Source organism: Mchenga conophoros, linkage group LG12 (assembly GCF_057382185.1).
Source record: "Mchenga conophoros isolate Kocher_MC1m ecotype Shallow Benthic linkage group LG12, M_conophoros_male_GT1.1, whole genome shotgun sequence".
Classification (NCBI taxonomy): Eukaryota; Metazoa; Chordata; class Actinopteri; order Cichliformes; family Cichlidae; genus Mchenga; species Mchenga conophoros.
In genome coordinates this window covers 4,907,948-4,935,503 of record NC_140537.1, presented here as the reverse complement: position 1 = coordinate 4,935,503, position 27,556 = coordinate 4,907,948, and the positions used below count along the sequence as shown (strand labels likewise).

General features: G+C 40.2%; 1 protein-coding gene across 11 annotated transcripts in view; it reads right to left on the bottom strand.

Moving 5' to 3' along the window:
* The window catches only part of arvcfb (ARVCF delta catenin family member b), a 249,854-nt gene that overhangs the window by 133,020 nt on the left and 89,278 nt on the right, over positions 1–27,556 (bottom strand). For 10 of the 11 annotated variants that reach the window (XM_085293433.1, XM_085293422.1, XM_085293421.1 and 7 more), the window contains 3 exons: positions 14,055–14,150; positions 7,565–7,656; positions 6,340–6,559 (listed from right to left, as the gene is read on the bottom strand). In XM_085293433.1, the coding sequence (XP_085149559.1) occupies positions 6,340–6,531 (192 nt within the window). In that variant the 5' untranslated portion in view covers positions 6,532–6,559; positions 7,565–7,656; positions 14,055–14,150. The remainder of the gene's footprint in view (positions 1–6,339; positions 6,560–7,564; positions 7,657–14,054; positions 14,151–27,556) is intronic. The other variant, XM_085293432.1, reaches the window with a different exon arrangement.

Sequence of the window (27,556 nt, the reverse complement as noted above, 5' to 3'; positions counted from 1 at the left end):
GTGGAGCTCGAATAATCTGCCTGTATGAGTTCTCTAAAGGTACTCCGGCTGCCTCCCCGCAGTCCAAAGACATACATGTTAGGTTAATTGGTGATTCTAAATTACCCATATTTTTAGAGTGAGTTGTTTGACCTGTTCAAGACGTACCCAACCGTTTGACCTATGACAGCTGAGAGAGGCTCAAGTCTCAATGAAACCCTGAACTGGATAAACAGAAGATGGACTTTTGTTAAGATGTAGGAACCAAATGTGCTTAGGGTTAGGGAAAGATCACGGTTAAAATGTAGACTCTGAAAGCAATAAAGCCTGTTACCAAGCTACATTTGCTATTTTATAAAAACACAGAAGAGTTGATATATGTTTCTTAACATTGCTTCTAGATATCTACATAACATATGCAGACAGCAGCCTACTCAGTCTTCTCCTACTAAGGTAGAAAAGGGTATCAATGACAACAGCTATTGGGTCTTTAGGTGCTCAGCAATACACCTCACAAAAGTGAAGTTGAGTGGATAAGCAGTTGTCAAGAAAATAAAACAACACACACACATTCTCTGCAGATAGTAGTTCATAGAAAGAATGCACTGCCTATATAGTCAACAGTAGTGTGCAAACTTTAAGTGACACCAGTTGCAGTGACTAAACTTTCATGGCAATCCATCTAACAGATGTCATTTCAGTACCAAAGCCCCTCTGCAACTAACAGAAGAGCTTACACTGTCATCCCCAGAGCCATGCTGCTATTATGGATAAGACCTATGGAAATGAACAAATCTTGAAACAAGAACCTTTGAGAAACACTGCTTTAGATGTTAACAAGCTGTAAAGAAAAACTGTACCATCAACACTAAGATTACTGACAATCCAGCCTTCCACCTGAACAACAGTAGTGCCTTTCAATTTGCCTCATGTGCGCCTCTTTCCAAAGATTGTTTGAAAATATGAACAGAAACTTTTGTGACTGTCACATCCAGCAGACAAAGGACCCTTTAAACTGAGGTTGAGGCATAATTAGGTGTTCCATATAGAGCCATGGAAAACAAGCAGCAACATTATTAAAATTTTAATGTGACTTTTCTGCAGGCTGCTCTGTAATGAGACAAAAGTGTTGTAGGAGGGTTACAGGAACAGTGTGGCACACACAAAAATAAACCAAGGAGGTACTTTCACACCAAGGTAATTAGGGTGTTTATAGGAGGCAAGAAGGTTCTTGATGCCACAGCAAGGGAAGAAGACAGAGGAAGACAGAGGAGGGGAGGGGGGTAAACTAAGGCTCATTGTTAGGCAGGTGATTTACGAGGGTACAGGGGCTCCCGGGCCCTGCCAGTGGAGGGATAGAGCTTCTGTCACTATAGCACCCTCGGCCCTTTGTATCCATTGTGCTTAGCCAGGGCTGGGGGGCTGTGTGTTCTGGGGATGAAAGTGGGTGGAGGGAGGTTGGGGCGATTGTTGGTTGAGCGCTGTGGTGCCATTGCAGGGCCGGGGCCTGTACATCTTCAACACAGACAGCAGCACAGATCAAAGGCAGCACTGTTCCCTCTCTCTAAATCACACAAGCCTTTGAAAACTTCCCACATCATTTGCACAAAGGGATGATATGCCTCTGCTATGCTAGAAGACCACTGACTATAGTGTCAGAAAACCAAACACCAACACTTTATAGCATCCACAGTGCAAAAATTATCCCAAGTTTCCTTTTCACTGAAGTTGCTTTGCAAAACTGTAGCTTTGCTATATGCACCTTTCAATGGGCTCTATGCATGTCCTGCGCAGTGCCGTGGGTAGATTAGCTGTCTGGTGTATATAAAATGAGGTCACCTTCTCCCTCAACTCCAGACAGACATGGCTGTCTGAGTGCTGTCTGCCTTTCTCGACAGATAGGTTTGTCACCATGCACTACTTGACCTTTTAGAGCTTTGGTGATAACACTCCTTCAGGCCAAAATCAATTATGGGAGGCTAACATGATAGCAAATAAAGGAAGCGTGTGATCCTAGCATGATCCTATTGATGGATACAGATTCTAAGGCTCCCTGGTCCGTGTCACTGAATTTCTGCTGATAATTTCATCAGACAAGCTAATGGAGAGTCCGACAGCCTCGTTTTGATTTTCCTCACAGGACAGTGTAGCATAAACACTCTAATTCTCTTCCTTGGCAGCAATTCATAAACAGTTATCCTGAAGTGAATGAGGATTAGAATTCAATTAGAAAGTAGGGCAGTGGTGTTTACAACAACCTTTTGTAATAGAGAGATTAAAACATATTGTTGTGATCTGCCTTTTTGTAACTTGTGTTAATTTCATGCAGGTCCAAAACAAAATAAAGAAATATTTGAAACATCTTAATCTTGAATATTTCTTAATCCTCTTCAGATGTGTGCATGACAACTACATGGGGAGACTTAAATGACAGTGGGTGGTTTGTTGATTTGTTGATTGTTCAAACTTTTCTTTTGCCTCCAAGCTCTGGCGGAAAGAATATCATAGAACATCTTTTGTCCAAGAAAACAAAATTTCAGCTTTAGCCTGAATAACTTTTTTGTTTAAACACACCACGAGTCTGTCGCCATACTCAATGATGTATGAGGGTACTACTAACATTGGAGGAATCATCCTACTTTTAGAAGGTAACATTTAGCAATTTTCCCATTTTAGTTTAACATGTAAGCATCTTTGCTAATTAGCACTAAACTGAATCTGAAAGCTGATAATGAATACAATCACTTTGCATCGATGTGCTCAAAAAGTGAGTATTGAACAATGTTTGACCTGTAGAATAGAATAGAATTAGAATAGAATTCAACTTTATTGTCATTGCACATGCACAGGTACAGGGCAACGAAATGCAGTTTGCATCCATCCAGAAGTGCTTTAGTGATATAGATATATTACAATATATATTAGCAATAATATAGATATGTGAGTATATTACAGAAATGGGTCTATTACGGTATGTTATAATGTACACGGTATGAAGTATGTTGTGAATATGGCAATAAATAAAAAAGTTCACAGCCTGAAAAATGGTAGCATAAAGTTTGGGATGTTCATTCTCCTCTGGGCTACTGCAATTCAATAGCCCACACCATAGCTCAAATTTGACCATGGTTTTACTAAAGCCAGGGTCCCAACTGCAAGAAGAGTGAGAAAAGAGCTAAATTAATCTGAACATGGTACTGTAATAGGATGTCACTGTTGCAACAAGTCAATTTGCGAAATGTCCTTATTCCACAATGAGCCATAAGTGTATTGTAATTTATTATTATAGATTAGTAACTTCAGCAAAAATACTGTGCACTGAGAGCTTCATAGAATAGGTCTGAAGGACCTAGTCGTCTTGGATTGGCAATGCAAGAGTCTTTGTCCAAACCTGAGAAGGTGTGGTTATAGGATTTTTGGGGGCACTTTAGGAGGCACACCACTCTTTGCTGCTGGAATTCTCAAAAAGTTTAAGTGGACTTGCGAAAGCATACGTGGAGGCAGCAGTACATGGGGATCGAACGGAAAGTTGCTACTGTAAACAAATGCTAGAGTAGCAAAGGTAAATCAAGACCAGGAAAACCTGGACATCAACCATTCTGACAGCTCAACTCCAGACTCCAGAAATATTGAACAAGTGCTTCAGAAAGTTCTAGATGAGCATGACAAGAAACTAGACAAGACAGGAGAAACGGCTTTAGCACAGAAGAAGCTAGTTGAGAGAGAGTTGGGAGTCAACTGGAACCTGGATCAACAATGAGATGAAATTTTCCATATAGGGAAATCCTTCAATCCCGCTTATGTTTATCTCAAAAAGTACCATCTCAAATTGGGGATATTTATGAAGTCATTTCAACATTTTTCACAAATTTCTTGTTCAATAAGAGCGGATAGCTGGTTCTGGGTTTACGGTTAGCGTTCATATATTCAATACACTGTGATGGTAATAAAACAATAACATAATGACAACCTACTGCAAATTTCCAAAGATTTTTTCTGTGGGCATCACAAATGTTTGTGGTTAACATCATGGCAATTCATCTAATAGTTCTTGAGTCATTTTGCAAATAACAAAAAGTCGATCTCATGTTGCGTGAGATGAAAGGTCTTCACAAATAAATAAATAAATGATGTTCTGCGGACCATGAACACATGGACTAAGTTCCACAAATTCCAAACAGTCACTGGGATTTCAGTTTAACATGTGAAAAGGCAAACAACATACATACTATACGGACGAGCCTTGGCTTCAAATTTATTGTGGAAAACGTGCTATATTTCCAAATGATTGTATGATGCATTTGAGTCAATTAGTTTGTGTTCAGGGCAACATAAAAGAAACTTGAGAGCACTGAGCATCAGAGTGTTTCATTTGTAACAGGTCATGAAGTGCTGTGAGGATATGTTTAAATAAACCATCGCTTCTGTTTATTTGCTGCCCACTGAGCAGCCTGTGTTAAAAAGCTGACAACAGTGATAAAGGCATAAACGAGCGCGCACTGCCCACTGATGCTGAGACCCAGTCTGTGCCGAGGTGAGCGCCCTGTGGTGGGGTGCTATCAAGATCAGTGGCTTACTGCGCTCATTAGGTGTCTACTTGCATGTGATTTCATTCATCAGAGCAGGTCCACTTTTTTCTTTCCTGACATCAACTTGAAATAATTATGCATTGTGTCTGGCCCCGGGGTTGTGAATCTGAACCTTGAGTCAATGATCCATGCGCCATCGTAATCCATCATACAGCGTTTGGACTGCATGCGAGTATGTGTGTGTGTGTGTTCGGGAGCTGAACAAGGAGGAAGCAGAGATAAAGAAATAATAATTCCTCATCCTTCGTGCCACATCGTTATTTGAATGGAGAGCATCTCACGACACAGACACGGTAACACCTGGCACAGAAAGGCTGGGCAAAGGCAGTTGCCAAGGACTTAGGTGCTGAGCAGGCACTGATCAACGTCCCCTTCCATCCTCAAATGCCTGCATAGAAATTGTTCTGGCATTTAAGCATTTACGATAACGCCAGCAGGAAAATTCCTGGTGGCAAAATGACATTTCAAAGTGATGTAAACAGGTAAACAGCAGTATTCAGTTGTGCCAAATTAACCCCTTGGTTCACAAACAGTTAGGGTAGGGGGATGTCTGAGAGTGAGAGCCAATTCGCTGTTCTCCAAATTAGGCTAACCTCTGGGGAGGGGAGGGTCTCGCTCTCCCTCCTTCTCTCTTACACACAGAGCAAGATATTACCTTTTTGGTGTGAGTGACTGACAAGTTTATTTTACCCTTTTTACACTTTTCCCACATTCTCTTCATTAACCCTTCGTGAGACCAAATTTGCAGCAAGCCCTTTAAAAAAACGAACACTAGCACGGACTGTTAACAAATTGTAACTATGGGCAAATACAAGCACAGGCAAATGTAGACAAAGCATTTCTCTCTCTGCATGTCTTGCTATATCAATAATACATGAGACCGCCTCCTTCTCTGTGATTAAAGGTGATGTATCCAAGCACCACAGGTGCGGCATCACCAAACTGTGCTTTCAAATTCTAGTTAGTAAAACATGTGTACAGTCTGAAAGGGTTTCTTCAAAGAAGTGATTATGCCTGGGAAAGTCAGCAAAATTGAAATGTGTAGGTTAGTCAGATCTTCAAAGACTGAAAATAAGCAGAAAAATAAGACTTCATGTCACCTGACCAGGGCGTTCTTAACAAAAAAAGCTCTAATTGCAACATTTTCCATCAGTTTGTAGCATGCAAATGAATGTGCATGTTGTGACTGCTGTCATTTTTAAGGAGACTGCAGCTGTCTTATTTCTACATCTTGCATTTCCTGCTCTTGCAGAGTCAGCCAGTATTGACAGAAACCCTCGCCAGGAATCTAATGTCCCCCAGACGCTGGCCAGGGCTGGGCAAAAGGCCACATCCAATCAGCACCACCACCAGACAATATCAAAGACCAGTGGGCGAAAGGAGATGGGATTGGATGGCAGTGGCATAGAAGGAGGGGGCGAAAGAAGACAGAATGAGAGGTTGAATCTCATTAGCTCGCTTTTAAAGATGAGTCACCGCACAGCAGATTACTGAACACCATCCAGGACATTAGAGTCATACAATGGGTACAAGTATCAAAATTACAGGGAAATTGAACAGAGAGATTGCGGGGGGTCCCACGAATGATGAAAAGCAATGACCACGAGCAAACATGGTGATGGGATGAGCCGGCTCAGATGGAAGGCGAGAGCAGAAGAGGTGTCACTTTTGAGAGAGATGCATGGAGGGAGATACATGATAGCGCAGGTTGGTGGTTGAAAAGGACAAGGAGTGGAGGGGGGTGGTCGGCCAGTGTGCTGGCATCGTTTACCTGCATCACCACTTGCTGCCATGGTAGTGGTTGGCTGGTGGGGGGGTTGGGAGGCAGATTGGCACGCTCTAGCTGTAGGTTGACGTTGCGACGCTCCTCCTCAAGGGCGCGGGTCAGCTGCTCGAAACGTGCCTCCTGCTCTTTCACTGAGGCCAGGATGCTGGCGGCTGAGCGAACATCATAATCCTCCATGTTCAGTGTCGGTCGCGGTTTTACAGATCTTCCAAGGGAAGAAAAGGGGGAGGAAGAGGGGGCACCAGGTCATTTAACACACCCAGACCCAAAAAAGGCTGGATGAGTGACATCAAATGGCTGACGCATGCCTCCAGATCAAAGTCAAAACAAACGGCTTGTTTGCTGGCCAAGACAGGATACTCAAGCTTTAACAAACACCACCGTGACAGATGAAAATAGAACAATTAGGGTGGGTGACTGGATAAGGGAAACAGGGTTATAACACAAAGAGTGTATCTGTTACAGACAAATCTTTGTCACTCTGACCGTGCGTTCTCCAGCCAACACCCTGAAGGGACATGCTCAGATTCTCCTCATAAAGGGTGACTACAAAGTCTCTGATACTGCAGGCCAGCACAGCAAACACATTAATGAGGATGCACTGCAGGGTGCCAATTATGTGTTTGCTTTCAGAAGTTTGAGCCTTTCTTATAATTAAGACAATCCTGGCACCGAAGATAGCATTCACTGCAGATCTGCAAGAATATCAGGGATGAAAAATAAATACCTAATCCACCAGTTCTAAAAACAACAAAGGGGATGCAACAGCACAGTGGAGACTCACAAAAGCAAAGATTTTTTTTGTGTTTGTTTGTTTTGTTTTCTTTCTGGATACGATCTCAGCCCTACAAATGAACAGTCATAGGCATAAGCGTGGAGGAACGGCGCTGTCATTGGATATAGTCATGCAGAGAGCCATAATGCATTTTGACACACAGGCGCTGTTACAGGCACAAATCCAACACATGCAAGATTCCCACAGCCACCCAAACGGACACCCAGGCCTGGTATCAGGCACACACGCACACGCCATCTATCATAAACAATCAGGATTTCCAAATAACATTAGCAGGCTACAGAGCACATCAATGGCACACACACACACACACACAGCCCGATATTCATAACTGATGGTGGTGTGATATCGAGGGGGCTGACAGCACAATAACAAATGGGTGGTTGGACATACAAAACCCACAGTAATACAGACCTAGTAGATAAGCAGGCTGAGAGCTGTTAGAAAAGAGACATCCCTCTCTCAAAACAGAAGCAGAGGGATGAAACGGCAAAAGGAACAGAGAGCTGGGAGAGGGGAAGAGAAATGAAGGGAAGACAAAAGAGAAAATGGAAGAGATTAAAACAGAAGTGAAACATAGAAAACACCAAACGGCTCTTTTAACTACCTGACTTTGTAGTAAACTCAAAGGTAAAGAAACAAGTATTGGAGCATCATCACATTATTAAAGTTTGTCCACATTTTATTAAAAAATAAAAAAAATGCTTTTTATATTTAAAAAAAAAAGCTTCATTACTCAAAGTGTAGCTCCATTTTTTACAGCTAGAACATTAATCATGCAAAGTTGGCAGCTATCCCAGGGCCTCCAGATTCCCCTGTTCACTGGTGAAGGGTGATAATGTGATTAATTGAAAATGTATTGTTAGCGTGCAATAGCAACTGATAGAGAAAGTCTGTGGTGGGAGAAAAACACAGTTAAAAGAAGAAAAAATATTTAAAACATTCCAATTTTGCCAGAGTGGATTGCCCAATAAACAAAAATATAGATATTTTTCCAACAAACTGTCACGTTTTTAACGACCTGACATGTTAAGAAACTGTCATTTTTTCCCGTGTGCATCAGTAAAGACATTTGCATTCATTTAAAAGTCATGATATGCTGTATACTGCATATTGGTTGACGTGGCAGACACTAGAAGGTTAAACAAGAAGGTTCTCTACAAAAATCAAGAGCTGACACTCAGTCAGCAGTTGCATTATATCAAAGCATTCTGGATATTTTCTAGCTGATCTTGTCTCGAGGAGGCGGTCTAGCTCAGCAGGGGTTCACCAATGCAGATGCAAGCATTTGAATCTTAAACAGCTTTGGATACCAAAACAGAATGTATGGCTTTCAAAGGGTGTGTACATGTGTGCATAAAAAGAGCCTTCTTTTACAATAGGATCCGGTGAGCACCAATAAGGGCCTTTGAAGCACACAATCCCTCTTTGAAGTTTCCTACATGCTGATCATTTATTTATTTGGAGTGGAGTCTGGCTCTTTCTTGCAATACTACCAAGGAGAATGTGCTTCCAAAGTTAAACTCCACAACCATCTGAACAAAAGAAAATGTTTCATTTTCTGTTTACAGGAACAAAATCTCTCATTATAACTCTCGAGAATCGAGTATTTTTAAATGAATTGTTCTTCCTAAAACATTTATGTCTGGTTTGAGTTTACGGTAATCAGCCGGTCAGGTTTCAAAATGGAAACAGGGCTGGGAAATGGAAAACTGCGCTCAAAAATAGCATCCTTGTCTGTTTTCAAAGTTATCCACTACTTGAGATAAGTGACAGAAATAGAGTCCCATAGGCCATGTTGATTGGGCATATTTGCGGACAGACTCTAATGATTCACACCCCTGGAGGGTTAGGGGGGCAATGTAACCATTGCTTCCTGAGTCATAAAGGGAATTATATGGCAGGCATGTCAGCTACGCCCCACAGCTTATCATTACACACCAACTTCTGGCCATACTTAAAATAGCCCAGAATGGTCAGGGAGGGGGCATCTGAAGAATTCCCCTCTTCCACCATGACAGCCCTCGTTTTTTATTTTTGGCTTTGGTTCAGCAGATGTTTGATAACGGCCTGGGTCAGAGGGGATGAAAACATAGCCATGTTCTTAGATACACCCTAATTACTCCCAAACTTTATGTGGTGGAAACATATCAAAATACAACTCCAGGGGTGTGGAGTGTCACTTGTGTGTGCCACTACATGAAGTTTATGTGTGGAAGGAATGAAAACTAATCAAAGAGATGATATTTAAAAAAAGGAAAGAAAAAAAAGAAAACTGTTTAATTAATTCCACAAAGAGAAGTGGGTTACATCTCACTACTCTTAAGGCGTAAACATCTTTAATTAAAAGGAAAACAAGCTCATATTCCATGTGCAGAGCTGACGCTTCACTTGCGCTGTTGCAAGGCTTTTCCTCAGCAGTGAACTCGCTTTAGCAAAAACTCACCGCTCTAAAAATAGCCCGGTAATAAATATATCCACACGGCCACATTTTTGAGTGTGGATTGGTAGATGAGAGGCAGCAGTCGCTCACTTCAAAGGCCTGCTGGAAAATCCTGTAATAAATCCCTGGCACTTTATTCATCAGGTCTGTTGGACTCCCCTAAAACAAATCTTCCAATGACAAGACCCTCTGCCATCAAACCCCTCTCTGTAGTAAACTGGCAGACATTTGAACTGATGTTATTCTCAAGAACAGCTTGAAAGGAGTGAGGCGCCAGCGGTCTGGTTATCTGCCTAAATTACACAAAGGCTCTGACCAGTGGAAAGGTGGAACGGCAAAGATTTGAGCTCTGTCCTTTCTTTTCCTCCTCTGGTGTAAAGCAGTGCTGTGTACAGACACACACCAGCAGTTTACCTCGTATCACCATCTGAAACAGCCAATGTGGAAACTTGCCAAGTGCATCTGTAAAAATAACCCGTTATTCCACTGAGGACTGGGCGTTAAACCCTTAATGCTTTGCAGCCGGGAGGTATTTTGGAAGTTTAAGGCGAGTCAAATGATGCGATATTAGTTTTTAGGATTTTTTCCAGTGTTTGATTTATCATGATCTAATTTTCAATCAAGATAAAACATAAAATATGGCATGCTAATTTGTGAGATTCAGGTTCACATCAGGTTAGTTTACAACAGAGCTATTATTGCCTTTTCCCAGTATTCATGCTAAGTGTGAATCTTTAAACTTTTTACATATTCCCCAAATATCGACTGTTTTCATTTTGACTTTGGTAAATTTTAAGAATCAGAGACCAAAGACTGACTGGATGTGTTGCTCCTGAGGAGGCCAACAAGAGCAGAAGCCTCATATCTTGAGGGAGTTGGCTAGGGGGTTATTAGGGAATTGGGGGAACAGATTGGGAGGTAGAGGATGAGGATAATTGAGTGTGACCATTGGTGCCCGATATTGAGTTAGGAACATTCACCTGATTAGGGACTAGGTGGGTGGTGCTGTTCCCCCAGTCCACCCCACCCCTTACTGCCAATTTACCCCTTCTAGAGGCAGCTCAAATTAATTCTTTGCCTAAACCCATCTGATGCACATCTGAGGATGCAGCTCACAGCGGCACAATTGGGTACTTAAAAACACCTGCTCCTCCTAGAGTGTGTGTGTGTGTGTGTGTGTGTGCAGTCTTTAATCTCTTTCCGCTGTTGACGTTTCATATAGTCAGAAGACAAATTGGAAATATTAGTAGTATTGCTCCACCTTAAAGTGTCATCGCAGAGCCAGTAATTTCAGCCATTTAAGAGATTTTTTTTACCCTTTGCTAAGAAGTCCAATACGTCAAAGCTCTCATGGAGTGTGACTGACAGCTAAGTGATTCATTATAATGACAGACACTTAGCTGCTGTGTTGGATATTTTTGCTCAGCCACAGGAAACCTTTATAAGCTGCTCAAGAGCTACTCAAGAACATGAAAGTCAGCTTGAAGTGGGACTTGCAGGCCGTTGCAGATACTATAGTGATGAAGTGATAGTTTATAGTTTCTTTTTGTCTTTGAAAAAATGACACAAGATTCATCAAACACTTGTAAAAAAAAGCATTTTTTTAAGTGAATTGCTATTTAATACATGTTACTGAAAGATGACTGCCATTTCCAGTACATATCCGATATGCAAAGATGCTCTGAACACTTCCAACAGAGATGCAACAGGAAATAAAAGAAAGAAATGCACGGTCACCGGGACTGATCCTCCCTCTGATTTAGTATTCCTGTTGCATTTCTTTGAGGAACATTAAAGTGAGTGCTAATGCCCACAGGAGCATTGTTGAGTGACACCAGGATAAGCAAAGCTTAGCGAGGTGTGGGCTCCATAACTAAACATTTTCACAGCTAGAAGAAAATAAATTCAGTTGGTGTTTACCTGTCCTGTATAATGTGGAAAATCTTATGCAAGTACTTCATATTACATACAAAGTAACCTCATGGTGAAGAGAAAGTACACCCCTTTACAAAATATGGCAAATAAAACCTGAGACAAGCTACAAAACATGACATATACTAAAATGCAGAAGCAGTCTTAAGAAACTAAGCAGACGATTACTGCTTATATAGGATTTAAGAGAGTAAGTAGCAAGTGTGAGCGCCTCAGAAAAAGCAGAGGTTTTACCAGTTTGCTGGTTTGGGCATTCAGGTGTGTGTTAACACAATGCCAAGCAGGAAAGACATCAGCAATGATCTTAGAGTTTGCTGCTGACAGGGAAAGGTTATAAGGCTGTTTCCAAAAGATTCCACGATTCTACAGTGAGAAAGAAAAGAGTCATGAATATGTGGCAGGAGGGCGAGCAGAGGCTTTCTATGACAGAGGAGGATGCTAGAGACAGGATCAAAGTGAGGCAGATGAGCCGCTGTGGTGTCCAAAAGTGAGCAGCCAAAAGAAATAGAAGGCTGTACAGTGAGAAAAATTATTCACATGTGAAAAACATTCAAAACAGCTACATATCTTCCTAGGAGTGGATGTCCAAGCAAATTCATCCAAAGGTCAGCGCATGCAATACTTAAAAAAATCTAAGAGCTATACCTCACAGTTAACAGATAGCTTCAGTTAAATGTTAAAGTTCATAATATTACAATTGGAACGAGACTGAATAAATGTGGCTTGTTTGTAAGAGTTTTTAGGAGAAAGTCTTGTCTTTCTGATAAAAAAAAAAGAGCATGGTAGCACTGTTTAGCCTGGCCAAGTGGCTCTTCATCTGTCCAGAGAAGTTTGGTCATAAAGCAAAGTGCTACATTTGGTAAAACACTGCAAAAACCCCTCATATCACCTGTCAAGCATGGTAGTGGTAGAGTAATGATTTGCTGCATCCTAGATGCATGAAGGAGCGTTTCCGCAGGTCCTTCCCCCCTGCAGCTGTCAGACTGTACAATCAGAACTGCTCCCAACAAACATAGATGTTTACATCTGCGCTGCAACTGCAATAAGTTAATTAACCGATTCGCACTACAACCTGGTTTGCCTCTTATCTGTAGTTATTTTTATTTAATTTAATAACTGTACAGTACTCTCTGTATATGGTAACCATTGTCCTTAATGTAAATATGTAAGAAAAATTGTGTATGTTTCTGTTCTGTGTCCTGTCTACTGTTTGTTTGTATATGTGTCTTTTTGGCTGCTGTTACAACCAAATTTCCCCTTGTGGGACAATTAAAGGATTATTCTATTCTATTCTCTATTTGGGCTTGTTTTGCAGTCTACCATGAACTCCTCTTTATCCCAAAGTATTGTAGAGTCAGCTTTCCAAACACTGCTTCTGCATTATTGTTAAATAAATACACAAGACTTAATAAATAATAAAATAAACAATGTCACCTCAAGTTGTTACATCATTTTAAGACCTGGTAAATTCTAGAGAATCTTTTATTATTCCCTGATAAATAAAACTTTGGAATTGACAGAGGGTGTACTTTTCTTTTTACCATGATGTAGATACAATATGCAATATAACTTAAATGCCACATTCATTTGAACTGTAAGCCCAGTAGGCTGCCATTACTTTGTTTGCTGTGTTGTTATAAAGCTATATAAAAATGCCAGTGCACTCAAAGACCTCATGCACAGTCACTGTGATGCAAGTAGATTTTATGTTATGATTGATCCAGAGGGACTAGATCCTCTTAAACATTATGTGTTTGTGGTTAGCAAGATACTGGCATTAGTAAGTCAGCTAGACTCTGATAACACCCTAACTAAATTAACTGGGAGTCTGTTGAATAAGATTGTGTAACATAGTCTACAGGTTTTGATATGGTGACCCGAGCTCAGGTAGATAAGCCACAGCAAGGCATCAGAGAAACTGGATTAAAGCCCAGGTCTTAATTTAATCACAGCAGGCACTGATTCATTCATAATTACAATGCATTCTTTTCTGATGATCAAGATATTTGATATTTGCTCTTTTAAAAGCTTCGGAAGAAGCAATGAACTTAATTATTTCCACCACATCAATGTGGAACTTAACTGAGACTTGAGAATTGCTTTTGTCTTGCACTTATATATGACTGACTCACACCTCAAATACTCAATTACACAGTTTGTTTTTAGAAACTGGACCAGAACGACGTCATCTCCCGTTCACCTCTAAAACACACTACAGTCTGTGCAGAGAGCTAACATTGCTTTTCTACTGACATTTACCACCAGTGATTTAACTGTGTGGATCGCTGAAATAAGAGCACAGTTACTAGAGAGAAAACGCCTCTCAATGTATTGACATAAAAAGCACATAAGGCACCTGAGCGACAAAGCCAATTGAAAGGAAGCTCCTTCGAGGCGCGATAACAGAGAAAGCAAAGTCTCGGATTTGCAAGACAAGGGGAAAAAAATCAGGAAATGCAATTACAGCAATGATGAACTGAACAAAGTGATTAAAGGAAGCAGGAGGTGTAGAGAGAAAGGGGGGCTTACCTTTGATGTTGGTGAGTGCCGTCAGACCACAAGTAGACTGAAGAGAGGCGTAGCTCTGTTGGAGTCAACTCGTTTGTTCAGTCTGCCAGGGAAGATCTGTGGATTAAACACAACATGAAAAATTAAAGCTGCAAGTAGGACTAATTGGGCCCTTGCACTACATGCCGGGGCTAGCCGCAGTCGAGAAGCTTTATTGTGACATGTAGATGTCAGGGGATGTTGCATAAAGGAGTTTCAATTGCTCTGTAAACTAAAGGGACATGAGAACACCACATAAGGTTACGTTTGTTATTTGTTGGAGCAGCGTGGGATTTTAGTCATCAAACTGTTTAAATTAATTTTTAAAAATGTGCTGCGTTGTTGTGGGGACTAAGGCAATCCAAGATGGATGTTTTGTAAGTTTTGGAATGATGCACACGCTTACTAAATTATCCAAATCATGTCTTTAAAATGTACTGTGGGCCAACAGCTGCTATTTTGACACAACCATGAACCAAAAAAATTTGAGTAACAGATCACAAAATGTTGAGAAAAATCAATACAAATAAAAAAGATGCTGACACTGCATAGTCGATATGTATTAGTATGCAAATTCCAGCACAACCACATTTTTTTCTAGGTAAATGGGAAGTTAGTGCAATGAGTTATTAAAAGGAGTTTAAGAGCCCTTCATAGTTCTCCAGCGCTTGTGAAGGACATTCAAAGCTCTTCTATGGACACTGACTTTATTTTGTTGTGTTCTCTGTCAAGATGACCCTACGCTGCTTTAGTAACATTGAGGTCCGGACTCTGGGGAGGCCAGTCCACGACTGACTGTGCTCCACTCTGTGTTTTTCTATCTATGTAGGCTTTTACTGCAGTGACTATGTGTTTGAAATCATTGCCATGCTGGTGGATCAAAATCCGACCGTACTTTTCTGCGTTCATAATTACATCAATTTTAATAAGATCCCCAACGACACTGACTGAAATATAGCCCCAAACCATGACAGGGCCTCAACCGTGGTTCAGAGATGGCTGTAGACACTCACCTCTCTCCTCACATGCTCCATATGTACTGACAGTTATTCGTAACCAATTTGGAATCAATCCATTAGACCTGTTGATCAGTCCAGATCAGATTCATGACAGCCACCTTTCCACTGAGACCATTTCTGATCGAGGCTTCAGCAAACAGTAGATGGATCAGCTAAAGATGCATGTTGTTATCCAGTTTCCACAAATTTAAGGACATACTGCCCATGATGCCAAAATAAGCCACATTTTAACTAATAGTTTTCACGTTTTTGGCTAATCACTTTGTTGGTGAAAAAACATTCCCCTAAAAATGGTCCCCAATGCCAGTGTCCCCCTCAAAAAACCTTCTGAGAATCTTCAGAAAGCCTGAAGAACTTCTGCTCTAGACCCTTTAAAAAATGACAAGGAAACCTGGCTACTTAAATCTGTCATAGAGCTGTTATTTCAAAGACATATAAAGCACAATCCTTGGAGATGCTGTCATGCTTCTTTCAAGTTAAACTCACTTTTAACTTGTACTGTACCACAAGGTTAAATTTTAGATCCACTAGACCTTTCTGTGCGTTTCCATCGAATATGGACAAATATAACTTTCATTTTTTAAAGTTCATAATTGGTTTTTTGAGGAACTTGTGCTCTATTTTCTTTTTCTGTTCATATCAGTAGGTAGAAAACATGCTGATATTTTTCCAGACACTAATATTCTCCCAGAAAGACCCCTAGAAAAAAAAACTGTGCCTGCTGATTTATTCCTAAATAAATACAGGAGACTGACAGAACTCTGACGAATATGTTATTCTTAATAATTAGGGAACACACTCTCTACTTTCAACCAACCAATATGTCAAGCTGACCTTAATATTCACACTGTAACGCCTCCGAAATATAGACATCACAGACAGAAAGAAAGAAAAAAGGCCAGTGTCCAATACTGCAGTGCAAATTGGTTTTGATGCTTCATACCATGGGATGAATCATTCTGCCATTCACGTAAACCTGTCCAGAGGCTCTTCTTCCTTTGATGGCCGAGAAAACAAAAGCCTGGCAGCAAAACCGCTTGATTGACTAGACTCTTGAAGATGTCACTGATGATGAAATCAAACACAAGCGTATAAACACTTCCTTGCAGGCCAACTTTCATTTCAGAGCTATGGTTTTAGTAGGATGTAACGGTTCCTTAAAAATTGCCTCATATCAAGAAACACTGCACTCAATAAACACAGTTCCTAAATTGAGTTCATCAGTAGTTCACCTAAAATATTAAATAGTAGCTCGGCACAGATACAACTGGGATTCTGACAGATTTTTGATTTAAAAAAAAAAAAAACAGATTTCAAAAGAGTTACTTGTCTGTGAAGTAGATGAAGCGTGAGAGAAGAAAGAAATTGTCCCACATCACCTGAATTTTAAAGACTTTTTTGGACAATTTAGCAAATATAACCACCTAAAGTCTGCATGAACTCATGGTCATCTGCTACATAAACTACCGCGCTCGCCATGTTAAGTATTTCCAGATGCCGCTCTAACTCCAGGCCAAATATGCATCGTGAGTAGTGATGGCACGCAATGTTTCATTAACTATGATGGGGGGGGGGAGTAAACTTTCCTCCCTAGGTTTTCGTTTTTTCAATGATTAGAATATCTTCCTCCTCTCCAGGGATTCCTGGGTGTGTTCACTTCAAGGACAGATAGGCTCTGAGCACCTTGGATTGCTGGTACAAACATCAAAGGCGAAGCTAAACCCGGCCGCATTAGTTCTCACCTTGTTGCTATCTCTCTCTCTCTCTCTCTTTCTGTGTCTCGTCGGATTCTAGAGGAGGCCTTACATCGCTCTTGAATCGAGATTATGTCAACACACAGTCACGGCTCAGAGTTTCCTTTTGATTCATACGCATTTGATTCTATTTAAAATGATGCAATGCTCTTGTAAGTGGCAGGCCAGCGGAACAACGAGCCGGTTTGGGAATGAAAAGATCAACAGTCATTTGTGATGAATGAATGAATGACACTCCTGTCTCATCCTAGCTAATGGTGCTTACCTCCCACACAATTCTGTGGAGCTGACCAGAGGTTATCAGTGGGAGACTGTGACTATTTACTTGGCAGTCAAAGCTTCCTGTAGCTAAAGAGGTGTTGGTAAATTGCCAATTCTAACATATTGCTCAAGCTTCGGAGGTCATAATGCTTCAACGTCCATCACTGGGCAGCACGGAGGAATACGAGTGGACAAGAACACATTTTTGTAAGCTAGTAGGTTCAACAAAGTTTTCTGCGTGGGCAAATCACTGCATGCCTCAAGCTGATTTTTATACACACAATATCCCCAGCCAATCAGATTTTATTTACACTGCTCTTGGTTCTGTGAATTGCGCTCACAGTGTTCGCCGTTGCCCCTGACGCCGCCACCATCATTTGACAGTAATAAGTGCAGAAATCTCATGCAATATTCGTGCTTCATATCAGCGCCTGATACCTCGCCTGCTGTGTATTATGCAGACAATTGCATATTCTATCACAACTTGTCCCCCTTCAACCCACAGAGCGCCCCAGTGTAATTCTGTGATTAATAATGAATGCTGAGTGAGGGTTAGCTAGCGAGCTGACTGACTGACTGACTGAAGGTCTGACTGTCTGGGGAATGCTACAATGATCAAGGCCTTTCTTCAGCTGTCAGCGCCTCTTTGCACTCGAACAGAACTGGAGGTGCATACGAAGGTTACTTGTGATTGCATCTGTGCAATCTGACTAATTGTTTGGGCAAATATGTAAATGCAACGTGAAACGTAAATGCTAAAATATAAACTAAAGAGGATTAATATGCATTGGGGTTACAGTCCAACACAATATATATATAACTTAAATTATAAAACAGGTTGTTGGAGATTAAGGTACAAAACCTCATGCATTTTACGATAATGATTCAGAAGACAGTATGCTGTATTGCTAGGATGTTGTTTGGCGTGTTTTAACAGCATTATAGCATTTTACAACACATAGATACACCAGCTGAGATATACTCTGGAGGCAGAAATAACTAACCTCACATTCAAAGAAACTTAACCTAACCCTAACAAAGCACTTTTCGAACTCTAACTATACGGTGCTCTAACAGGAAACCCACCCCAAAACAGCACAGCATATTAGTCCAGAGAGCTATAAGGAAGACACACTGTACCAACACAAAAACAAACTTTATTATGTGGACACAGCAGCTGAAGCCACTGAGAGGAATATTGTTATGCCTCAGGTTTATATATGACTCAAATAGCCTTGTCTGTCTTCTCATAGATTAAAAAGAAAGAAAGAAAGAAACTTGCACCTTATTGGAACTTGTTTGGAACGTGCTGTTCTAAGACTGAATCCCTTGACATCTCCGCAGTTCAAGGTAACTGCACAGCTGAAAGCAGAGCTAAGACACATTGTACTATAAATGCTCCCCCTGTGTGCAGAATGTGTTTGTAAAGTGCAGCAGCTACACAAGGAAACTACAGAGCGTCATTGTTAGTCCAGACAAACATAGAGGCTCGGCTCACAAGGAAAAGAAGAGAAGCTCAGGTTTCTCACCGTGAAGAGCTGACCTTGGCTAACACTGCTTTCATTTAAGGCAGAAAGAAAATATTCCACCTCATCAGAACTAAATGCCTCTCAAGATGTTAACTAAGAACAAAAAAATAAAAATCCAGGCATAGAGAGAAAGAGTTCCTGCCAAAACAGTGTAACAGAGCTCGCTGAGGAGTTTGAAAGGTGCACACAGGGAAGGAGGAGAAACTGCCTGGCTTGTTTGTTATTTGGACTGCGCACAGATTTAGAGGTCTTTCATGTACATTTTAGCAGCTGAATTTGTTACACATTTATTACAAGCAGACTGTGAGAATGAAACCATCATTTAGGTTTGTTACATCACAGCTTCATGTTTGAGCTCCCCTTTGCATCCACTGACCTTGTGATGGTAGCAGACACCAGATTATTGACGTTGGCGTTATTTATCCCAGAACCAGCAAAACAAAAGTCGGCACTGTACGGATTGAGATCATATCGCGGTGCTCATGAGGAAACCAAATGTTTCTTCAATACACAACATGTGGGTTCAACATGTGAACCTCAAGGATCAGTGATCAATATGGAGGTGAAATAAGAGTCACACAGTTTCAATCAATAAAGCGATAATCGGGTGACACCAGGCATGCTGTTTAAGTAACTAAAGGCTGCTCTCCATCAGGAGAGCGCTCAACAATAATGGTGTAAATGGCAGGGCTGCAGGGAGAAGGCCACTGGAACAAAGGCTCTGCTGTATATCAGCAGCTTGCTAAAGATCACATGAATATCTCAAAAGGTAACTGTAACAATGTTTTGGGGGAGGATGAGACTGAAATATACGTTTTTAGTTTAAGGGAGAAGTCTGCTGTTTGGAGAAAGCAAAATGCTGCACTTGAATACTACACAAAATTAGAGATGGACCGATCCGATATTACGTATCGGTATCGGTCCGATACTGACCTAAATTACTGGATCGGATATCGGAGAAAAATAAAAAATGTAATCCGATCCATTAAATATCACGAAAGCACCTCACAAAACTTGCAACACGCCGTAACTCACCTCAGAACGTTAGCAGTCGGAGCAGTATGCATCACGTGATAGAGCAGCTGTGGCATGCCGGACCTGTCGGTGGTCTGGATAGCATGTGGAGCTTCGCTAGCAACCTGGCATTTCATCTCCGACAAAGTTATCCCCGAGAGAAGTAAAGCAAGTGTGTAAGTCCATCTCTGAATGTTTGTAAAGCATTCCCACGTTAAGCTTAACAAGCGACTGCCTCTCGCTCTCCGGCTGCTACTTCAATCGTGAAACTGCTTAAATGATCAGCTGATCGGCTTTTCTGTCGCGAGTCCGTGTCTCTTGTTTGTTTTTGGCCCACTTTGCACCAGAAAGAGGAAACCAGCGGCTGAACAACAGCAGAACGTTTAAGCTTGATCAGCTGTTGTTAGAATTTATTTAATATTACTTTCTACTCGAGGATCTTTTTCTACGTAGCTGACGCTGGTAACTGAACAGGGAAAAGGGGGCACAAAGACATACTTTTCTTTCTTATCCTCATTTAAAATGCCGAGCTTTTAATAAATAATTATCTGACACCCAAAGTTTTAATTTGATGTAAAATGAATAGAAGTCAATTACTGTATATAGTGACTATTAAGTCTAATATATACCCTAGTAAGCTATAGTACTTTTTACTTTGGGAAGGTACCATCTGTGCAGTCTGCAATTTTGTTGAAGAAAGATGTTGAATCTATTTAATATTTCTTGAAAAATAATTGATTTCTGTGCATTTTTTTTCACACTGCATCAAATTAAGGTTGATTACGTCGATTAAGCATCATGAGGTGGCGCGTGAGGGGTGGTTCCCTATTTTTTATTTATTTATTTTTGTTGTTGCTGGGAGTTGGAACCCTATTAGTTAGGTTGCTTAATATTTATGCTAAGTACTCTTTAAAATACCAGAATAGGGAGGATGGTGTAGGTCTAAGTTTATTAGATTGATCAGTATTGCTGAACTATGAAATATTTTTTTTGTATACAGGTATAACAGAATAGCTTTAGTGTAGTTGTTGTTTTAAACTTGAGTATGAACTTGCAGAGTTGCAAAATGCAGCAAGATATTTTAAAAAACAGTTTTGTTGATTAAAAAACACTATATCGGATTCATATCGGTATCGGCAGATATCCAAATTTATGATATCGGTATTGGTATCGGACATAAAAAAGTGGTATCGTGCCATCTCTACACAAAATACTGGCCTTCAATATAGCAACCCTGTCTCATCTATGAAACATGACTGTATTAGCAGCATTGTTTGGGCCTGTCTTTGTTGCGTCTGAGCCAGGATGGCTTGTTATCATCGATGGAGCGCTAAATTCTGAATTATGCAAGCAAATTCTAAGGAAAAATCCCTGGAAGTCTTTCTGCTAACACAATATCCTGAGAAAGGAATGAACAAGCCAAAGTCCTGACCGTAGGCCAAAAGAAATGTGGAAATACCTGGAGCCATTTCTTTGCAGTTATTGCAGCAAAACTGAGCCAGTGTGCTGAAGTCACATATCTGCATACCTCTGTCACTTATGAATCTGTGATTAAAAGTAAGAAATTGTTTCATTTATATAACTGTCTTCTCTTTACTTTCTATGTACTTTTAAGATTTGTGGGAAAATCGAATGATATTTAGGTCATATTTATACAGAATACGGCTGTAATCCCGGCTATTTCGGCTAATACATTCCTGACCAAGCTGGCTGGATCCAAAGTGAGTAGTAAAAGCAATATCCTAAAATGTACTACTTCTTGTCTCTGCATGTGTTAACGCCAAACTCAGCGCTGATGGGTTCTGGGCCTTTGGCACAGCACGAAATCGGTTACCAGATCCATTTTTGCTCCTCGAGTCCACTCTCCTGTGACACACGGTTTTACTTTGCCAACTCGGGGACAGAATTTCAGTATTAGATGTGGCAGATGAGGTTAGCAGAAACTTCTGTAGACCTAAATGGATATACTATTATCACAGGTAGTGAAAGTAAATCTATCTATCTGTGATTACTGTCTGCGAAGTCGTGAAAACATTCATCACCGTTTTCAAGAACATAATACTCAGCTGTTGTCAGTGGAGTAAAATGATGTCATCCAGCCTTGGTAATAAAAAAAAGAAGCTGACAACGTCTCCTTCTAAATGATTAATGGCAGTAACGCGCTAAAAACGCTGTCACAGATTGATGACTAATCGGTAACGTAAAGCCCTCGAATGATAACGCCGTGGCATATCAAATAATCTCAGTTTTAGTAAGATCGAATGATAACACTCAGGTGACAACTGAATAAAGCACAGGGTATGGATTTATGGAATTCTTACAGTGTGTGTGTGTGTGTGTGTGTGTGTGTGTGTGTGTGTGTGTGTGTGTGTGTGTGTGTGTGTGTGTGTGTGTGTGCCCCAGAGAGCGTGATTGTGAATTCAACCACAGCACCTTCAGCATCACATAAGGCATATGGAGGATCAGCCTCCCTCATTGAACAACAGTGCTGCCAAGGAAGGATTTATTTGTGTCTTTTTGTATTTAACTGCTGTTTTCACTCAAACAACCAACTGAGGATTTGCCCATGACAGGCAGCCTCAACCCTGCCTTTGTCAGTTATGTAATGTGTACCACCGCAGCCTGGCGAAACACTCTCATCTTGTCAGCATATGCAAAGACAGCAGACGACGTTATCTGGGGTATCAGAAAATGAGAAGTGGGAGGGCGGGAGGCAGGTGTATGCTGGAGGGCGTCAAACAAAAATCAAACACCGTTCTGCCTATTTTTGCAGCAGAAATAAGAATACGAGCCATCACACTAAGCCAGTCACACTCTTATCACCAAACACAAAGAAAAAGTGGGTAAACTATGAGGTATACTGATCAGAATGTACAAAAATGAATTATACTCGCAGTTAATACTTTAAATCATTTGTTCAAATAGCCCCAGGCTGACAGGATAAAAAAAATCATATATAGAAAGAATTTAAGCTGTTAAATTTGACGTCAGTCTAAAACGTTTGATAAAAAAAGACTGAAAATTCACCCAGTTTGCCCTTCGGTTGGTTTAAATGATGCATTGAACAACCTTGAATTAAAGGTGACTGTGATGCAGCTCCCTTTTTTTTTAACGAGTTACAGTTCATTACACAAAAATAAACACTCTGTTTATACCGATTACTGTGTAATTAAGAAGGACATATTGTTAGCAGTGGAAAATGGATAAAAACTCCAGGGAAGAACAAATGATTAATTGTTGACAATCCAAAGTCTAATTGCAGTTAACTGGTGAAAAACACCACAACAACACAGCCATTCATGTGAAGTGGGGCTTGGAACCGGATATGGTTTTGTTTGTGTGTGTGCATGTGTCAGTTTGGAGTGTACCTGAAGGGTCAGTACAGGTGCCACAGCAGCAGCAGAGTCCTCCTCCATTGTGAACGTTTGTTATCCAAAAAAGAAAGTACTGTGCAAAAGTCTTGATTCACCTCTAATTTCTTCATACTTTGCTTCCAAACAGCAAGACTTTCTTGTAAATCAGTGGAAGGGTGTCTGCCAAGAAGCCATTCTTGAGGGGAAACAGGGAGAAAAGACTGAGGTGCCCCAAATTATACAAGAACTGGACTGGAAATATATGTACAGAGGAGGTCAGGAGAGACACACAACAGTGCATGTCTACATCTGTAAAACACAGCTGAGGGTCTGTCATGTTTTGGGGCTCTTTTTAGTGGTGCTGGGGATCTTGTCAAAATTGATGGAATTATAAATGGTGGAAAAGTACGATCAGATTTTGATCAACCATGCAATGCCATCTGGAAATATATGGTACAATTATTTTCAGACTTGTGTCCACAAAGTCTCGGATTCAATTATTTGTTCTGCATATTTCCATTTTCTGGGAGCTGTAATTCACTGCAGCAGTTCTCATCTAAAAAAAAGAGCTAAAAGGGAAATGGCTGCTACTGTGTAATAGATTTCAATTTTCACTTCTTTTCATTTTATATTATTTTCAGTTGGACCCATGCAGAGAAAAAATGTAATAGGAAACTATATAGACATTACATTATTAGATTGTTATTAATGCTTAATGATTGTGTATGTAGTATTTCACTCTAGCCAGATGAAGTGAATCAAGTCTAAAACACTTTAATGAGTTTAGTCCACTGAAGGCTCCTAAAAAAGCTCACAAGACAACACTATGACTATCAACGTGACTAAATGAATTTCAAAGACAAATTAATTTATAGTTACAAGCAATTACTGTTAAAGTAAACAAAAATGACATTAGTAAGAGATTACATGTATGTTTTTTTTTGTTTGTTTTTTTACATTTATCAACCTTTACAAAATACAGTTCATTCCACATAGTTAAGGAGGAAAAAAAACCATGATTAATAGTTAATAAGTGCATAGTTAAACTGCTGATAAGTGAATAATAAAGTATTAATCTTAAAGCAACAAAAACTACTGACACAACCAAAATTATTACAACTATGTGCAATGATCTTGCAGCCTTGTTGCCTTTGAAATTGTTGTTTTGAAGACGGGGGGCCTCTTCTGCAACCACTTGCAACCTAGTATCACAGCAAAATGTTTACCAGGCACAACAGTGTCTATTAAATTTCACGTTTTGGAGAGGCAAAGCGTGAAATGTCCACGCATGCAGAAATTGCATTACTGCATGCAGAAGTTGCACTACCAGCAGGGGGAGATAATACATTTGAAGCCACAAAGTCAGTAGAGAGCTAAAAACGTATGAAGTATATTTCAGGCTCCTTAATCACCAGAAACGATTAACCTGTAAATGTGTTGATAATGTCTATTTATACAATGTCTATTCCCGTGATTATTTTCATGTTGGCTTGAAATAAAATAGCTCCCTCTGCTGCTACTGCAACTTCTGCATGTGTGTCTATTACACACTTTGTCGTAAAACAACTTTGGTGGATCAAGGTGGCAAAACATTACATAACCTGGAGTCAGTCTGCTATCAGTTTGTGATTAACTAGAGTCAAGTTGTCAATTTGTGTTAATATGTGGCTTAAATGTGACAAATGAGCAAAAAAAGCCCAAATCTGTTGCAGTTTGTTGTGAACCTCTTGCTCCTTACAAAAAATTGTGTTTATTTTTTTGAAATCTGGGAGAAGCAACAAATGGCCTTGAGATTCACGCCCAGGACTCTGCGTTCACTTTGCAGCATGTGGATTGCATGCTCAACCCCAAAACAGTAACAATAATACTCTTTTTAACAATTATTAAAAAAATAAAAAATCAAAGCTTTCATTAATGCTCTAAATAGTCTATAAACTCTTAGAGTACCCTGGGTCCTTATGAATAGACTGTAAAGTAATGACTAATGACTGTGCTCGTAATGAATAAGTCCTAAAACCCTGCACGCCAGAAATGAGGTCAGTAGTTAATGTGAGTTTTAGAAATTTTTATCTTATTTCTTATCTTATGAAAATCTTATGTTTCACTTCGTGCAAAATATTAAATAAATACCCCACTCTATATAGCCCATATGCTGATACGTTACTAATGTCAGGCAACTGTGGTGCTTTTTAAAATAGTTTAACATTAATGTGAAATGTTGCTTTCCTCTGTGCAGATTAATTCCATTCAATTTTATTTATACAGCACCAAATCACAACAACAGTCGCCTCAAGGTGCTTTATATTGTAAGGTAGAGACTACAATAATACATTAACATAGATTAGCAAAACATGTATCACAAGTACAGCTTCACTTTCATAGATGTTTGAGTTGACACAAGACAATAGCAGCCCTTGCACAGTTTTTCTTGGCCTTTTTTATAGTGCAGCTAACGGTGTGTTTTCAGGTGATTGAATAGGTTACTTGTGCTGCTTTGTGGTGCAGACACAGCTCTACATATGCTTTGCTCTTGGACTCTGTTCTTGGATAACATCACTTGCTCTAAATCCTAATACGACTAAAGTATTTCCAATGGATGATGATCTGCTTCTAGAAAAAGTAGAAAATGCTCTTCATCTTCTGCTGTGCCAAATATTTAACTTTTGTTTCAACAGTCTATTATCTCTTGGATATTTGGTCTTTTAATGTAGTGTTACTTGTTCAGACTACATCCAGGAAACGTCAGGTTCAGGAAACAGCTATGACTGGTGCATGCAGACACGTTGTCAGGGAGTGATTTAGGGAGTGCTTGATTTGCTTTTACTTTGCATTTTATTGCTGAAGCTCTGGGTTCAACTACAGGGAGTGCAGAATTATTAGGCAAGTTGTATTTTTGAGGAATAGTTTTATTATTGAACAACAACCATGTTCTCAATGAACCCAAAAAACTCATTAATATCAAAGCTGAATGTTTTTGGAAGTAGTTTTTAGTTTGTTTTTAGTTTTAGCTATTTTAGGGGGATATCTGTGTGTGCAGGTGACTATTACTGTGCATAATTATTAGGCAACTTAAAAAACAAATATATACCCATTTCAATTATTTATTTTTACCAGTGAAACCAATATAACATCTCCACATTCACAAATATACATTTCTGACATTCAAAAACAAAACAAAAACAAATCAGCGACCAATATAGCCACCTTTCTTTGCAAGGACACTCAAAAGCCTGCCATCCATGGATTCTGTCAGTGTTTTGATCTGTTCACCATCAACATTGCGTGCAGCAGCAACCACAGCCTCCCAGACACTGTTCAGAGAGGTGTACTGTTTTCCCTCCTTGTAAATCTCACATTTGATGATGGACCACAGGTTCTCAATGGGGTTCAGATCAGGTGAACAAGGAGGCCATGTCATTAGTTTTTCTTCTTTTATACCCTTTCTTGCCAGCCACGCTGTGGAGTACTTGGACGCGTGTGATGGAGCATTGTCCTGCATGAAAATCATGTTTTTCTTGAAGGATGCAGACTTCTTCCTGTACCACTGCTTGAAGAAGGTGTCTTCCAGAAACTGGCAGTAGGACTGGGAGTTGAGCTTGACTCCATCCTCAACCCGAAAAGGCCCCACAAGCTCATCTTTGATGATACCAGCCCAAACCAGTACTCCACCTCCACCTTGCTGGCGTCTGAGTGGGACTGGAGCTCTCTGCCCTTTACCAATCCAGCCACGGGCCCATCCATCTGGCCCATCAAGACTCACTCTCATTTCATCAGTCCATAAAACCTTAGAAAAACCAGTCTTGAGATATTTCTTGGCCCAGTCTTGACATTTCAGCTTGTGTGTCTTGTTCAGTGGTGGTCGTCTTTCAGCCTTTCTTACCTTGGCCATGTCTCTGAGTATTGCACACCTTGTGCTTTTGGGCACTCCAGTGATGTTGCAGCTCTGAAATATGGCCAAACTGGTGGCAAGTGGCATCTTGGCAGCTGCACGCTTGACTTTTCTCAGTTCATGGGCAGTTATTTTGCGCCTTGGTTTTTCCACACGCTTCTTGCGACCCTGTTGACTATTTTGAATGAAACGCTTGATTGTTCGATGATCACGCTTCAGAAGCTTTGCAATTTTGAGACTGTTGCATCCCTCTGCAAGATATCTCACTATTTTTGACTTTTCTGAGCCTGTCAAGTCCTTCTTTTGACCCATTTTGCCAAAGGAAAGGACGTTGCCTAATAATTATGCACACCCTGTAGTATCATATCTAGCTCACGTCACAACAAGTAGAAATTTCTCCATTCAGTACCAAATAATGGATCATCCATCATTAATGTTAGTAATTAGACGTTTCGTGGACATTTAAAATGTGACAAGTAGCCCAAACAAGGTATAACCTCTTTGCAAAAGGTAACAAGCTAAAACTGCAGGGACCACACATGTTTTAATTTTGCGTGATTGTTTTCAATCTTTCTTATGTAGGATCATAAACAAAAAAAAGAAGATAGTAATTACAGGAACAAACAAACTCGCCAAAAAATAGTACAGTAAAATATGGCTCAAGT